The 16,422-nt window shown below is 39.4% G+C and overlaps 2 protein-coding genes across 5 annotated transcripts in view; one reads left to right on the forward strand and one right to left on the reverse strand.

The window, feature by feature from the left end:
• Positions 1 to 1,154, reverse strand: part of ccdc33 (coiled-coil domain containing 33) — a 45,667-nt gene extending 44,513 nt beyond the window's left edge. For 2 of the 3 annotated variants that reach the window (XM_079682792.1, XM_079682788.1), the window contains exon 1: positions 720 to 1,154. The gene's annotated coding sequence lies outside the window, so the exon portion shown is untranslated. The remainder of the gene's footprint in view (positions 1 to 719) is intronic. The other variant, XM_079682789.1, reaches the window with a different exon arrangement.
• Positions 304 to 16,285, forward strand: stra6 (signaling receptor and transporter of retinol STRA6). 2 transcript variants are annotated; one of them, XM_079682781.1, is made up of 18 exons: positions 304 to 434; positions 3,224 to 3,624; positions 4,846 to 4,912; positions 5,813 to 5,895; positions 6,530 to 6,663; positions 7,237 to 7,403; positions 8,168 to 8,293; positions 9,007 to 9,074; positions 9,884 to 9,963; positions 10,062 to 10,123; positions 10,286 to 10,448; positions 11,055 to 11,130; positions 11,550 to 11,683; positions 12,343 to 12,460; positions 12,771 to 12,872; positions 12,981 to 13,144; positions 13,725 to 13,862; positions 15,277 to 16,285. In XM_079682781.1, the coding sequence occupies exons 2-18, from the start codon at positions 3,554 to 3,556 to the stop codon at positions 15,513 to 15,515; spliced, it is 1,992 nt and encodes a 663-aa protein (XP_079538907.1). In that variant the 5' UTR covers positions 304 to 434; positions 3,224 to 3,553; the 3' UTR covers positions 15,516 to 16,285. The 2 variants fall into 2 exon arrangements, with proteins under 2 accessions (XP_079538907.1, XP_079538906.1); XM_079682780.1 differs by lacking the exon at positions 304 to 434 and adding an exon at positions 497 to 649.
• Positions 16,286 to 16,422: the final 137 nt, after the last annotated feature.

A 16,422-nucleotide genomic window follows, 5' to 3' on the forward strand; every position in this document is an offset into this window, starting at 1 on the left:
AAACCAGCAGGTTGTCACAAAGTTCATCGAGTACAAATAATATTCACAGCATAACTTGATAGAGGATTTCACAAGCCTATAATATTTGTCATAAAAAAAAAAGTTTTGCTTAAAATCTCATAAATCATGTATTACATAAATCCAGTTTTCTTAGTCTTGCATAAAACTTGAACCCATTAGTCACATCTACATGTTTCACAACACTGATTCCTCAGTTAGCTTGCAGCAGAACGGTTATGGTTTATAAACAACAAGATAGAGATGGGTCAAAGTCCCAACCATACTGCATTTGAAGTGTCCGGAAAAAAAAAGAGAAGTTGCACTTGAGATTGTTGTTTCTATATGGGAATATTGATCTCCTCTGAGGTGGATGTAAAGTGGAAAGAGATTTAAACTCAAGTCATTTGAAGTTCCCCAAGCCAGGAGAGCACAAGGTAAGATGTTCAACTATAGAGCATCTTGTATGCTTTAGTGTGCATGTTTGGGGTAGTTAGTTTTAGAAATGGTCAAGTAGGCCTGAAATGCAGCCTTGACTCAGTATTTTAGTTTTGGCGCTTGATAAAACGAACTGCTGGTGCTTGCAGTCCTGCTTTGACTTCACTCCACCTTGCACGCCCACATGGCGCTGCAGCACACCTGCAGGTGGTCGGTAAGTAGCCTAGCATCACAAAGTGCAGAAAACTGATTAGCCTGTGGTTCTCATATTAAAATAAACTCACAGTAAAACATCCATGCTGTATGTTTCCCTCCGGAAGTGCGCGTCGGTCAATCATATAGCTACGCGTAAAATACACATTTAATTCGCAGCGTCCTATAGTCCTGCAGGCCTCCACGAGAAACAGAGGCACAGGTGACTCAGTTACCTGCCGTGGCTCTCAGGCTGAAAGTCTCTTTGTTGTCAGAAGATCAAACTCAGCTTCAAAGAGAGGAAATGTGTCCACGATTTCTGTGTGAAACAAAATCCAGAGGACCCAGCTGCAGCTGCCTCCACAGAGACCGCATGCTCAGATGTGGGAAGTAAAATAATGTCTGCGAATAAAATTAAGTGGCATTTAATTCAATCATTTAACAGACAACTGTTTCAATGTAGGACAAAAAGTGATTTCCCTAAGAAGCGTTTGCGTTCCTCACAGTGAATTAAAGTCAGTATGAAAAGAGCGAATCTACCGAAAATGTAGTTGTTTTAGCAGTAGGCCTACTAATAGTCATGGAGGGGCGGGATAAAACCTTTTAGGGAGAGTTAGCATTTTTTATATCTACATTATATTTGATATTGTCTTAATATATTTGTTAAGCACTGAGGTATGTCTTAACTGGGTCTCTTAAACTTTGATCTTCTTTGTGTGTGCTTGACTTGTCACCGTTGATGTTGTTTCTGTTTGAATAGTTAGCAATGGATTAGTAAATCAATTATATTTGTTTTTACAAGGCTCATGCTTAATATATTTCCAACCAGAAGGCTTTAAAGCCGACTTCCTAAACCTGAGACAAGTAAACTGTCTGGTTAAATCAAAGTGCGGCTCTCTGATGTAATTATAACTGTTCAAAGCATTCTTTGTTCAGTGACCCTTTTTTTTTGCAGGGCTGCTTTTTCTTTGGGAACACATTTGATTTGGTGGCTTACTATGCTTGAGAAACTGTTTTCTCAGGAGTGTTAGGAGGAAAGTTGTGTTGTTTTTTTAAAGTTGTGTGACTGTAATCCCGGCATAATGAGTGTATGCTGACATGGAGGCAGTGTTGCAAAACGGATTTAGTCTCACCCGGCTGCAGCTGAATGCAGGAATCTCTGCAGACTTATTATAGATATGTACAGCCCTCTGTGTATATATTTGTGCATATAAAAACATAGGAATGTCATTGCATTGGCTGATGCCTTATTTAACTTGTTGCTTATAGAAAATTACTTGAGCTACTGTAGGTGTTGCAATGACCCTTGACCTCATCCTGTCTGATTAGCACTCACATTCTTGTGCTTTACTAACGTTGGAGGCTCTTTTTGATAATCTTGCCAGACTTTATGACTGTTTCATCTCATACATTTTCTTGGGTTCAATAGGAAAATAACTGCTTATCAAAAATATGTAAAGTTAACCCAAGAAAAAAAAAAATGTTGGTGAACAATGTGCTGCTGGACTGTGATTAATAATATAACAGAGATTTGTCATGACTCAAGAGCTGGGTTGCTGCTCATGCCAAGATCCAAGGATGAGAACAGCTGGGTCCCACTGACATAAGACATGTTAACAAACTCCAATCATTTTAAACAGTTGAAACCAAAAAGGTTGCAAAATCTGCAAATCCTCATAAACTGGAATCTTAGGACATTTGGATTGTTTATCTTTGCATGATAATGAATGAATTACATTTATTATGATTGAGACAGCTGCAATGATTAAATACTGTTGTCATCATACTCCTTTTTAGGTCCATACAATGGAGAGTTGTCGATGATTATTGTGGGATATTGTTTGTGTTTTATAAGCTGACACCACAGGAATGGGGAAAAAAAGGCTTGGTTGACGTTTCTTCCCTCGGGGCATTGTGACTGCACCTATTGTTAAATCCAGCTCATTCACATATCATGTCCTCATATCCGCATAGAAATTTAGATTTACGGTTCTCATTATCTGTGTATGATCTTTATCAGTTGTTCACAGGATTACTTGTGTTGCTATCTGGAAATCACCTGTTGTCACATTTCGGATAAGGACCCTAACATAAAAAAAAGAAAAATTAACATAAAAGATCTGGTTTTAAAAACTATTTTCACATGAACATGCCCTTGAACATCTTTATCTTAATTGACCTGCTATAGACAAAATACTGGGTTGAATAAACCCTTCCTTGATCCTTATCAGTCTGAAGATACAGAGTTGTGTTGAAGTGTCACTGCCTGTCCTTTAAACTTCTTCCATTGTTTGGCTCCATTTGGCCTTTCACAAAAAGTGATCCATGACTATGAGGAACATCATGAGATTTCCCTGTTATCACCGGAACACCAGCCCGATGGAAAAGGCCCATCACTCCCAGCTTCCCACACAACCCTAGCTGGAGTTTTATAACTGCACATCTGACCCCTTCCGCCATCAGCCACAGGTCCAATAACACAACCCCAAAAGTAGATGTAATCCCAGTAAGCCGCAGGTGGCCCTCCAGATTGGCTGCCCAGATCTCAACATTTTCCCTCCTTTCACACACTGCCCCCCTCTCACTCTCTCCCCAGGATCCCAGTGTGTTGGTTACCCTCAGCTGAAAAAGGGCCTTTGCAGGGTTGTGGCAGCACGCTGCAGCAAGGACCTGTCACATTACTCTCAGCTCCACCGTGGGACGAGGGCACCTGAAAACCGCCTGTGAGGGAGAGTAACAGAGCCAGAGTGAGACGACACCAAACACAGGGAAGCAAGGAAGCCTCTGTTGCAACGACAGAGTCCGACGTGGGACTTGGGACATTTTATCTCTCCATTCAAGGGGATCTTAGCGGTGTGTCGCTTGAGATATCCTGGTTAACAGGTCTTCAACCTCCCTTTTAAGACCTGTTTAAAAAAGAGAAACAATGGATAAGAATGAATTCCTGGACTATGAATACCCAGACTTGGGTCCTGTGCCATCCAAAATTGAAGCAGAGTGAGTACTTTCTTATAGTCTTTCAGTAGACTTATGATTCATGCTTTTAGAAAGAAATATCCACTTAGTTTTGTATGCTTTAGTTGTTTGTCTACAACTTACTATCATGTAAAAATCAGTGTGTCCATATTTAGGTTTTTCTCAAAAGTTTCAAAGTTTTACCAACTTAGCAGCTCTCATTGGGATAGAAGATGGCAACTTGGCACACAGTACCAGCGTGTCTCATTATTTTCCCCAAAAAAGTTAGACAGTATATTAAAAAAAAAAGTGTTTTCAACCCAAAACAACTCACTTTTTATAAATGTTTTACTGTATTTTTTTCACCCACAAAAAGTAAAAATGTGGTACAACAGCATAATGGGACATAAAAGCCAAAGCTGATGCAGGCATCATCCTTTGCTTGTGGCCCATCCCACAATGCAACAGGGCAGTATTTCTAGTTATTTTTAGGGTGTTTCTTACACCTACATTGCATTACTATATATACAATGGCACAGACTGTTAAATAGAAAGAATATTAGTACTCAATAATGGCCTCAGATGAGTAATATGACACAAGTATGACCGATCTAACACGTGTAATTTATCATTAGCCTCCATGTTGAGCTAATAAATATCTGCCTGTAAATGAAAAGACTGTGTTGAGTTTTGGTTGAAAAGCTTTCATGTTGCCACTACTGTAGCACACTTTATTTTAGCTAGCTGATTTTTTATATCCTGCTCTGATTCCTCAACAGTTGGCTCTGACTCAAGAAATCTTGACATTTCCTTAATTCATTTACAAACACTCTGCTCTCTGAGTTACAATTTCACACATTGGTTGGACAGGTAAAATACTGAAGAAAACCAACTGGTATTATCAGGAACCATACACTGTATATAGTTTTATGTATTAATACTCTAAGTCCCCCAGCTTTGAAAAGCCTCCTCTGATTTTGAGATTTGTAATTACTACCCCATGACCAGGCATTCCAGCTCTTCTAGTGTACAGGCAGAACGTGAACATTGGCATTTGTTGTTTTCCTGTGTCACGCTGATACCAATCCGTTTAAATGCAAATCTCTGCTGAAGGATTTCAGCCACAAAGTTTCCAGCCGCAAATAGTCCTCACAGTGACGTGTGCAAGGTTTAGTGAGGTGTGGGTCTGCTCAGTGACTCAAATCCTCAAGTCTAAAGTTTGATTGTTTTCATCATGTGTGAGTGTTTTGTTCCTTTTTTTAGAATAATCCCTCCATGTGACCCTACTGCTGATGACAGGCTCTACCACATTTGCATCACTGCGATATCTGTAAGTCTGATTTCCTGTTGCAACCTCACACTCATTCCTTCACTGTGATTAATATTATATTACACCTTGACAGACATAAAACATGTTTTATGAGAGATGATTGTTTTCTTTCCTGTAACAAAGCTATGCAAGGTTTGGCTGTCATAGTCAATCCTGTCTAATGTTGTCAGTTCTCAAAGTTTGCTTGGCTAATAGTTAGCGAGATATCTCTAAAAAAATATTATATAATTCAATGAATTGAAGGCCTCTTGTTCAGGGGTTTTGATCCAGATTCAGGTGTAGATCTGGAAAAAATCAAAATAATTGAATATGCCTATCCTCTTTAATGCAGACTATTATATATGCAGTATAATAAAGTTGCTCTCCAAGTCATTTAGAGTTATATCATAGACATCAATTAATACATCTCAAATATGAATGTATAATATAATTAAGTGATATATGTAGCTCTATGGCCATAATGGTACATTTTCCTCACTCACTCACCATTATGAGTTCTACTAATGTTCCTTATCGTAACCATTTTGCTTAGCATTACACATAATCAAGCCGTGTTTCCTAATGATGTTTCTTGGTATGCACTTCCTTCCTTCACTTCCTTCTTCTGATGTCTGTTTCAAAGATGGTCCAATTTAGAGCACGGGGGTCTTCCTATCCTTGTGTTTCCTGAATATGTCACAGGTCACGACAGGTCATTGAGCTCTCCCTGGTCAGTGATCCTGACTGATGACAATTCATTCAGACCACATCCATGGGGAGCACTAATGAGACATTGGAGTTTGGCCTTTTGTGGCATCAACTCATTTTGAGTGAGAAGCAGAGTGATGCTTGCCCCCTGCGGAGCCCACCGCTGCATGCTACTCTGCAGATAATGCTAACTGATGTATCTTCTCCTCTTAGCTCGTGGTCATGCTGATCCTAGCAATCTTAGCCAGACACCGGAAAGTGGGCGACAGACAGAAAGGACTCCCAGGTTTACTCAGGTGAGGCTCTATATCTCTTTGTTCTTTAATGACAATGAACACCATGGTTAAATGTGAGTAAACATTCAGAATAAAGAATGAATACTGTTGAAGCTATAGCATTTACATCAGAAGAGAAACAATATAGAAACATAGATGTTGCAATAAGAACCATTAGCTTTTCCCAAAAACCCTTTAACACAACAGCAAGGAAAACATTTCAAAGCATTGGGGCCCATCTTTTGACTGGCTGGTACAACCTCCAGGAATTAGCCCTTTCATCTGCTCAGTGGCCAAAAGATAAAATAGTGGTCATAAAGGGTCACTTCTAGGTGTGAATGTGTAAATTGTGTTTTTTGGAAGTGGGCGCTGATGAGATCATTCGTCTGTGAACCTTTCTTTGATTAGTTGAGGTGGAAAACTCTGATGTATTTTCCTATCTCAAGCAAGTCATGTAGTTAATTTCACTTTACTGACATTAACGGATGTCAAGAACAACCTGGAAGGTAGAAAATCTTTAAGTCAGGATGTTAGTTTGCCGTTTCTAATCTCAAACTTTTTTTGAAATGTGTGTCATCTCTGCTCAGTAACCGTTTCATCCAAATGTGAGGCGGGTAACGTGTGGGCTCTAAATACCTGCCGCTTGATTTCACAGTCCGGTCAACTTCCTGGATCATACGCAGCACAAGGGCCTTGCAGTGGCTGTGTTTGGAGTGCTGCTGTGCAAACTGTGGGGCCTGATCATATCGCCAAACCCCCTCCCCTTCACAACAGACACGGAGAATAAACGTGAGGAAACGTGTCATCTTGGTTCTTCTCTAGCATCAGCCTTTCTTTATTCACTTTTTACACAGACTGTAAATCTTCTATAGCCACTTTTTAATGTTTACCTTAGTAGTTAAGATGATGCACTGCCCTTATTTTACACAAGTAGATAAAAGAAAGGGTCTGTTATAATATTAGACCCTCAAATGCGTACACATTTTTTGTTATTTTGTAAAATATCTGTTATGTAATTGGATTAGTTTGTTTCCACGTGACCCTGTTGTTTTTAACTTAGTTCAAGAGGCTTTTTTTCTGAATTGACATTACATAAGAATTGACTAGAAAGAGTTTGTTCCTTTCTACTTTACACAATCCCCAAACAGTACAAGGTTCAGCAGAGTTAGATCTTAATTCTTATATATCTCAATCTTATAGTCACTACCACACACATTTCTAAGAAAAGGTTTATTAATCTTAACAGCGAAGCAGAATTATTTGTCAAAGTTTCAATCTTGTGTCCCTTGTTTTAGTAAATACCAAATCAGTTATATTGCTTTGATGCTGTGTGTCTTCACACACTTTTTGTTCTGTTTGCAGAGAACTGGGTGATCCTGGGAATCTTCTACTACCCCGCACTATACTACCCTCTTCTGGCATGTGGCACTTTGCATAATAAAGTTGGCTATGTTCTTGGTAGCCTCTTGTCCTGGACGCACTTTGGTGTTCTGGTCTGGCAGAAAATAGACTGTCCGAGAACACCTCTGGTAAGCATGAGACAGCGAGAGATTCATGAGCATTTTCTACATTGTCATTGGATTAATCGTCACTTTTTTGTCATCTGTATGAGTTGTTTCCTTGTCTCATTAATTAAAGCTGGTTTGAAGTAAGAGATGTGATTTGAAAAGATGAATATCAGGCTTTACACAGGAATTCGTGGATTCATGGTTAACCTTACCCTATCCCAGATTAAGTGCAAGATCCACATTGTTTAGGTTTTCTGTGCATGAATGTCTACGACTCAGAACAATTTGTTCCCCTGTCTGTTGGACTTAATCTAGAAGCTTTGTCACAGTTAATCAGTTTGGTGTGTGTCAGTAAAAGAGACATCCAGTCTTTTGCTAAACAGTGACGATGAGCCCACCGTGAGCTGGAACACATCATCAGCATCTGAGCTGATCTAAGCATGACATACAGACAAAAGAATATATTTTAATTAACGTTATATATATATAATAACATATAATATACCTTTCTTAACATGAAGAAAATGTGCCTGCTAGTAGATCACATCATTTGATGTAAATGCATTTTCTATGGCCCTAAATCATAATGAATAGATCAATACAGTTTTCAGATGTGTGTGTTGTTGTTGGGATCCCATTTGGCCAATATGCTGACTCCCACAACAACAAACAAAGCCATGTGTTCCCCTGTCTTAGTCACTCCAACATGTAGTTTTACTGTGTCACTGCGAAACTCTAAAAACAAGTTGCTTGGTGATTTAAAGTCGTCTTTTATTCCTTTGCAGATACACAAACACTACTCCCTGTTCTCCAGCCTGCCCCAGATTGCTTGCCTGGCATTCCTTAGTTTCCAGTATCCCCTTTTCCTATTCAAGGGCTTGCAGGGCACGGAAAAGAACAACGCAACAGAGGTAAGTTTGCCATGCCTGCTTCACGTTGGTTGAACAGCCCTTATGGCACTAATTGTTTGGCTTGTGTCTATGTTGATTCATAAGTAGTCAACTTCCACATAGGCCTGAACTATTAAAAAACCCTCCCTGTGACGCACATTTCTTCTGAATCTGTGCACGTGTGGAACTTATGAAAGCCGCCTGCTAATTAAGGGGCTTACTGTGCTCATGCAGTCTAGGCTGAGGGAAAATGTGAAGTCCAACGCAGCATGCAAGTATAATCATTTTAGGTAGATTTGATGTAATTGGTTTACGTTATTTTCTTGATCAGATTATGAAAAGGCTGCCTTGTTGTCTCACAAGACAAAAACAATGCTGTGTTTATTTGATGCTAATCTCTGTATGGGTGGGAAGAGGGGGTGAGGCGATTGCCTCGAGTTTAACAGACTCCCCCCTCCTTTTCTGCTACACCCCACACCCCACACCAACGTACCTGACACCATAAATCTGCATAGACACTTATCTTAAAGAAGCTTAGTTTGTTAGCAATGCTTTTTCCTCATGTTCAATTCAAAAGTTATGTTTAGGTTTGGACAGTGCCAAATGCCTTATATGTTCAAAGGAGTTTAACAGTTTGAAGCAATCCTAACCCAAATACACTATGCTTTGCCAAACTAACTTAACCTTCTTACTATTTACTTTAATTGTTTTGTAACATGGTTTCCATTTCTTAGGATCTCAGCAGCAGTTACTATAATGACTATGTGAAGAAAATCCTTAAGAAGAAGCCTACCAAAATCAGGTGAGAATTTTTTATCTGTTTTCAGTGACGCATATTATTGTTATGTTATGTTTATCCTTCGACTAAACATTTTTGCAAATACATCGAGCCTTTAATCACAGCAGCAGTGGCAACTATTTCTCTAAAACTAAACACTCGGATGAACAGAACTTGTTTAGCTGGATGTTACTTTTTAATGAATCTGGTAGCTTGAGAGATTAAGGGCACGTTTGTCACGGCTCTGGTAGACATTGTTTCTAGTGCAGATTTCTAATAGCAAGAGGCAAGCCTCCTAAACACCTATAAATGTGCTCAAATCCTTGTTATAACCAACATGTACTATATTGTTTCAAACCCATGTTAGCAGTTTGAAGGGTGTGAAATAATATCATTTTAAAGAGGATGAAATAACTCCCTGCCTTTATTGTAGCCCATCCTTCTGTAATGATTTTTTAGTGATCCAAGTGAACACATTTCTTAGAAAATGAAATGCAAACTATATTTATTACAATAGAATGATCAATGATAGTGTGGAAGGAAGACTATCCACAGGAAATAGATTGCTTCCCTGTTTGTAAAACAAATTGTTTCCTCACATAGTCAATGCAAATGACCAATGTGTCATGCTGAGATTTATGATGAATTAAATCCAAATAAATTATCAATTTTTCCTCCATTTGTTAAGAATGCTTGCTTCTTCTTTTTAAAATATATATTTTATGTATTTGAGCTTGGTGGATAAACCGTCTCGTTTATTCGCTAGTTTCCTAATCCCATGAATTCATTGCCGTTTAGTTAAAATGTGTTTCTCTGTCTACCTTTCACCTCAGCACATCCAGCACTGAAACTCCAAAGCTCCATCAAAGGATAATTGATGCTGTGAAGTCATACATTTATACACCAGAGGAAGGTAAGCATGTCATTTTGCTCTTGTGTTACGGCTGGTCATGTTCAAGGTCTTATGTCTTGTGAAATGTAAAGAAAAAACTTTTTTTCTTTTCCAAACAGCTTTCCGTTTTCCTCTGAAGTTGGCTATATCTGGCGTGGTGTCATTTATTACCCTGTATCAGGTAAGTGCAATATCTACAATTATCATAAAGAAAGTCTGTCAGTAGACACCTTTTAGCTACACACTGTATTCACCTGCTTGTCAGCTAATCAGCAGGTGATGATCCAAATAATAATATAATTTCCATTTGTTAATTAATTACTTGTTTTTGCTTTTTTTGTAGGTGGGTCTTCTTCTGATCTCGGCCGTGGTGCCTCCTCTCCAGACCGCCCGCTCAGGAATCGATGAAGACATCGCCAACGTTTTAGCTGGCTTCAAGATTATACTGTCTCCAGACAAACATGAAGTGGTTAGAATAGTTACACATTACATGTGGTGTGTAGAAGGTGAGTGAAACCAGACACACCCAATTAGTCGTATGAAATATCCAGAATATACACAAGCTTGTATAGTCTCGCTGAATGGTTTGGGACCACAATACATGGGTACACATTACTACCGGTGTCAGAACAAAACATGTAAATGTAGCTTTGAGTGTTTATGCTCTGCAGACCTGGAACAAACTTCCAGATCTGCTGAAGTCTGCCCTAACCCTTTAGACATTACTCTTTATATATCGAAGCTAAAAACCTTTCTTTTTACCATAGGGTCATTTAACAACATCTCATTTTTACACTTCTGCACGTCTTTCAGCTTCAACTGTATTTACAACTCTATTGAACTACCTTTTATCTCTTTATGAAGTGTCTTAACGTTTTGCTTATTTTATCGTGTGTTAATGCTTATGTAAAACACTTTGAAATGGTTTGTATCTGTAATGTGCTACACAAATAATGAACCTTACCGTTAACCTAACGCAACATTAGTGTCTCATAACATTAACATAATCGTTCTCTAATGCTTGTTGCGCATATATTTGCCATGCTAATTGTCAATGAATGACTTCCTCCCACAGTTAACAACCTGTTCGTTGTGTGCTTTCTGTCCTGCAGTGTGCTTTATCTCGGCGATGACCCTCTCCGGCTTGGTGAGCCTGGCCATGCTCATGCGGTCCATGGTCCTGCATCGGTAGGTGTGAGAAAAGGACAATGATTGTGTTTTTCTTATGTTTTCTATTCTCTTCCCAAAACGTCCAAGCATCGTGAGCATGATTCTCATTCTGGTTCCTTCATGACAACATTATGGTTCACAGAGGAGTTATTAAAACATAATAGAGTACTGATCATCCAGAGAGAGAGACTAGCATTCACTCAGTGTTAACTGCTGCTAGAATTGAAAATGGCTATTAAGATAAGAAATGAAATACTTTGCCATTACCATAAATTACGCCGTATTAAAATAAATGGGTTTCCATGTCGAGTATTGAATTGGATTTCGGCTGCATCCCATGCTAAATTACCTCCTCAATTTACTACCCAATTTGTGCATTTATTGATGAGTGCTTTGCATAGTGTTGCATTGTCTTGATTGTGTCTTTGCGTCTGTAGGTCGAACCTGAAGGGGCTGTACAGAGGAGATATCTACAATGTTTACAACTGCCAGAGAAGCATCAGGGCTTCACGGCCAGCGCTGGTCTGTTGGATGGGATACACCAGCTTCACTGCGGCTCACGTTTTCCTCGGTACAGTTACACATGTATTAGTATAGATAACGTAAGATAAGTAATCCTTTATTAGCCCCACTGCGGGGAGAGTGTTAGTGTTACAGAAGCGAAAGAGATGCAATATCAAATAGCATCAGTAAACGGTTAAAGGCAAAAATAAAATGAGTATATATTATAAGCGAAGAAATAAATGATAGAGATTGTGATGGGGATTTCAAAAGATATTTCCAGCATTTTTCTTCTTTTTTTTAAAATGTTGTTTTGCTTCTAAACCTTAGGTCTCTTTTTGTACTCTACTTTACATATTAACCACTAAACAGAGAAGATCTTTTTTTAAATGATTCACTTTGGCCAGGTAGCCTCAGCCAGTCCATTTTAAAAACGTCATGACATATTAATATCACTCAGTTATCAGGTCACAAATCCGTACCATCAACATAAACTAAGCTTTGAATATTTTTAGGATTTTATTTGTGGTTAATGAATGGATACTTCTCAATATCTGTTCTTGAGGTTTCCAAGATAAATTATTATTATTATTATTATTATTATTATTATTATTGCCCACCCCTCCTTTCACAGTGATATGGGGGTGAAGGGGTATGCAGTGTAGATCTGTTGGATGCTGGACAGGGTGTAAGCGTTGAGGCCATAAAGCTCTGATCTCCTCTCTGCAGGCATGATCATCCAAACCATGGTGTTCTTCCTCTGCCTTCTGGTCGCCGTCTTCCTCATCATCATGCCGATACTGCACGGAGAGAATCTGATCCTTTTTCAGATCCTGTTGAGCATGTGGTGAGTGTCGTCACATTTCTCACTCTGTCCACCGACTGCATGACTAAGGTAGTACAACACGCTGTTGTCAAATTATTTCAGTTTCAGTTCTATTTGACTTAACCTAAAAAATGCATGTTGGTTAATGTTAGTTAGTTCTTGAACATTTTAAACCTAAAACTGTTTAAATCAACAACAATAACATGATACCTGTATGGTGCACAGAAAAGGCTTTTATTATATTGTTCTGTGGGTTGAAAAACGTTTTTTAACCTACAATAACATCGTTATTTATTAAGAGATGTCTAATTGTTGATTTGTCTCCCTTTAGGCCCTTTTGGCTGATGATTGTCTTGGCTGTGTTGATTCAACATCTCACTGGCAGGTTTTGCTTCATCAAAAAAATTGCAGGCACACGAGACTTACACAACCGGTGAGTCACTATACTTGTTGTTGCTGCTATGTATTCTCTCTTGTTCAGTTGTTTTATGGTTTTTAATTGCAGTCTGGTCCGGTATGTTTAACCTATCCTGTGTTACAGGGGCAATTTGTTCCTGCTGACGTACCTGCTGTTTCCTGTCAATGTTCTGATCGGGGTGCTGCTGGCAGTGTGGCGCATCATCATCACAGCCCTGTTCAACATCGTACACATGGGGCGCATGGATATCAGTCTCCTTAACCGCAACGTGGAGGCGTTTGACCCAGGTGAGAGGGGCACTGCCAAGGTACAGATGGTCATCATGATGTCACTGTCTGGTTAGCTGACTAGGTCAAAGTGTCACATTTAATATCATCTGCATTCAAATCGGTTTTATTGTTTATGTTCCTACATGTTTCCTTTTTACTCTCAGACACACGATGTTAACATATTCACTGGTATTAGCATTATGCTTTTACCCTTGTAGATGCCACTGTGGTTGTTTCTCACTGTGGAGGCTTAAAGAGAAGCAATTTACTATGAGCAAATGCACTTTCACTGATCCCACTTACAGGCCAGAAATGCGTATCCTTTCCACTTTCCCCTGCCAGCAGCTCACTGCAGCTTGTATGATATCTGTGTGCAGTGCACGAGACTGTAATTGCACACCGATCTCTGAAATGGCTGCAGATTTAAGACATCTGTTGTCAGGAAAAGCAGGTGGTTTAAAAAGAAAAAAAGGTGTGATTGTATGGCCTATTATGTGTGATTGCCTCAAAGCCTACATGGGGTGCAGTCCCATGTGTTTATTGCTTTTGCCCAGTCAGAGTAACCGCCCCCCCCCCTCCCTCCTGTGTCTGTCCACAGCCTACCGCTGCTATGCTCATTATCTGAAGATAGAGGTGAGCCAGTCCCACCCGGTGATGAAGGCCTTCTGCGGGATGCTGCTGCAGGCCGGGGGCCAGGAGAGTAGTTCTCCACAGAGGGCACGGGACGCTGAAGAGGGTCTGTAGCACCAAACCATACAGACTTTTCCTGAGTGCTAATGATTCGAATCACAATGCATTCAGTGTATTCATAACTTAAGATAATAAGATAATAATAATTGAGTTGTTCCTTTTGTTGTTCTTATTATCAACGAAGCCCATAAATAGACCAAAAGCAACGTTCCTAAAAAAACTGGTCTCACATACTGTATATAGTTTTTTTATTTTTTTTAAAAGGGTTGGTTTCCAAAACAGCTGTGGTTTTAAGCAAACGTTTCTGCAACATATGTAAATAGTGCATTTGTTTGAAAATATTTTCAATTGGTATGAACATTTGGTGCTTTAATGCATATAAACAGCAGCAGGAAGCTTCACGGGGAGTTAATTTTAAATATACAACAGTGTCGATGTTTATTGTTCTAAAAGAACACACAGGCAATTCTTGTTGAAGGATAACCTCATTGTTGGATTTGATCTTCTTCATGACAAATACTCAAATTTAGAATATTGCCAGCCCTTTGCTTTGGAGATAAACGGTAGATTTACATTGATATTAAGGTTTTAATTTCTCCAGAGAGGTTTAGAATTCAGTGGCAGGTCACTGTAACACATAATCAGATCATCACACTGTTTTGCACGCACAGAAGAAATGAAAGCTTAGCCGTTGTGATTTAATATGTCAGGAGCAAATTGAGTCTTGTGTGGAATAATTTACAGTCCTGCTGCTGGTCTCAATCAGATCTGTCATAAACTAATCAGCTGTCCTTCACAGCGTGCCCACACTCACTGAGCCCTTGGCCTCTGTCTACAAGAGACAGTAGAGTCCTATAGGTCCCCATTATACATGATAATCCCCCAATGTACCATTTATGTAATTTACACACAAATATAAATAGCTACATTAAGGCTGGTGGCTGATCTTCAGTGATGGTATGGGCTCAAACAGGAAGTGATAGTCGCCTACACGTGTGGTGACGAGAAGACATACATTATAGTCACCAATTAGCAGGAAAATGCATCAGCCTTCATTTGTTGTTGTGGAATTCAGCTCTACACAGCTGAGTCCAATTACACATGTGCAGTGGAGTTGTTGTTTGCATCCAAAGAACAATGCATTATCAGAAATAATCTATTGTATTACAGACATTAGTTCTCGCGTAGCTGATTACACAGATGAGCTATGATAATTGACTGTTTCGTATTCATGTGGCCCAAGGGGCTTAAGCTTTCAGTGTTAATGGCATGCCCATATGCTCCCACTATGCTTAGAGGATTAGAATATGATTGCTTTCTATTATTACTCTCTCTGTAGTTTCTAGTTGGTCCTTGGTGGCCTCCAAGTACGGTTCCATTTTAGAAAAGATAAAAACAAATCTTATAGGGCTTATACGTGACATACCATAGGTGCTATCATGATGTTTAAATGTCCTCAGGGATCCAACTGGTCAATCAGGAGAAGAAACAGCACAAAGTGTCCACTGCAAAGAGGGCCCGCAGGCACTGGCAGCTCCTCTACACGCTGGTCAACAACCCCTCCCTGGTGGGCACCAGGAAGCACTTCCAGCGTCAGACCACTGAGAGCTTTCTGAATGGGAGCCTCAACCGCAGTGCCAAGGACGGGAGCAAAAAGGAGGCAGCAGCCAAGGAGACGGAGGCGGCTGCCAGCAACTAAACACAAATGTGACCCTAAGGATAGGTACCAAGTCTTCTGGTTTTTGAGCTAATTCGACACCGAAATAAGTGCACTTATTACAATTCAGCGCCACATTTAGAGAAATCAATCAAGCCTTTCCTGTCTGGAGATTGTGTTTCCACTTTGTGCTCTTCATGTTCCCCTGATGTGTATGTCTCTCCAGTCTGATAAGAAAGCCTGTGTGGCTGACTGATCTCGTCCAAACACACTCATTATGTGCCATTCTCAACACGTTTGTGTGCTTATTTTGGGAGAGCACTTGTTTGCTTTGTGTTTCAACCTGTAGGTTAATCACATAATTCCCGTTTTATCATATACTGCAGATAATTCAGATTTGTAGTCGCCCAGACTGAACACACAGACATGCATTTCAATGAAGCGTCCCTTTTTTCAGAGAGTATTAATATGTAGAACATTTAACTATTTATGAATTTACATAATGAGCTCTTTTTTAAACAGGGTAATACATTCCTTTGTTTCCCAATTGTACACATTTGGTGCAATTAAATAACCTGTGGAATAGGAACTACCAGATTAATTAAAGTGTTTGTTTTTCTGTTTTATTTGTAGATATTTAAATCCAAATCCACTTGCTGCTAACAGCGTTTTCTTATTGTTGTCTTTTATGGTTTCTGATATTCTACAACTTTACATCGTTATTTCTCTACATCTAAATGTAAAACGGTGACTGAAAATACAAACAGCCGAATTGTCCTTCTGATTACTGTGAAAATAAATGCCAAACAAAAGGTTCTCTTTTTATTGAAATATGTGTTTCTGGCAGGTTGATTTAAATGCATGGTGTACGGATGATGCTTTGTGTTGCGAAATGAACTGTACAGGGCCAAAGTGAAGACAAAGGGAGGCTTTGTGTTGATCTCCGATT

Source organism: Notothenia rossii (genome assembly GCF_949606895.1).
Source record: "Notothenia rossii genome assembly, chromosome: 5".
Classification (NCBI taxonomy): Eukaryota; Metazoa; Chordata; class Actinopteri; order Perciformes; family Nototheniidae; genus Notothenia; species Notothenia rossii.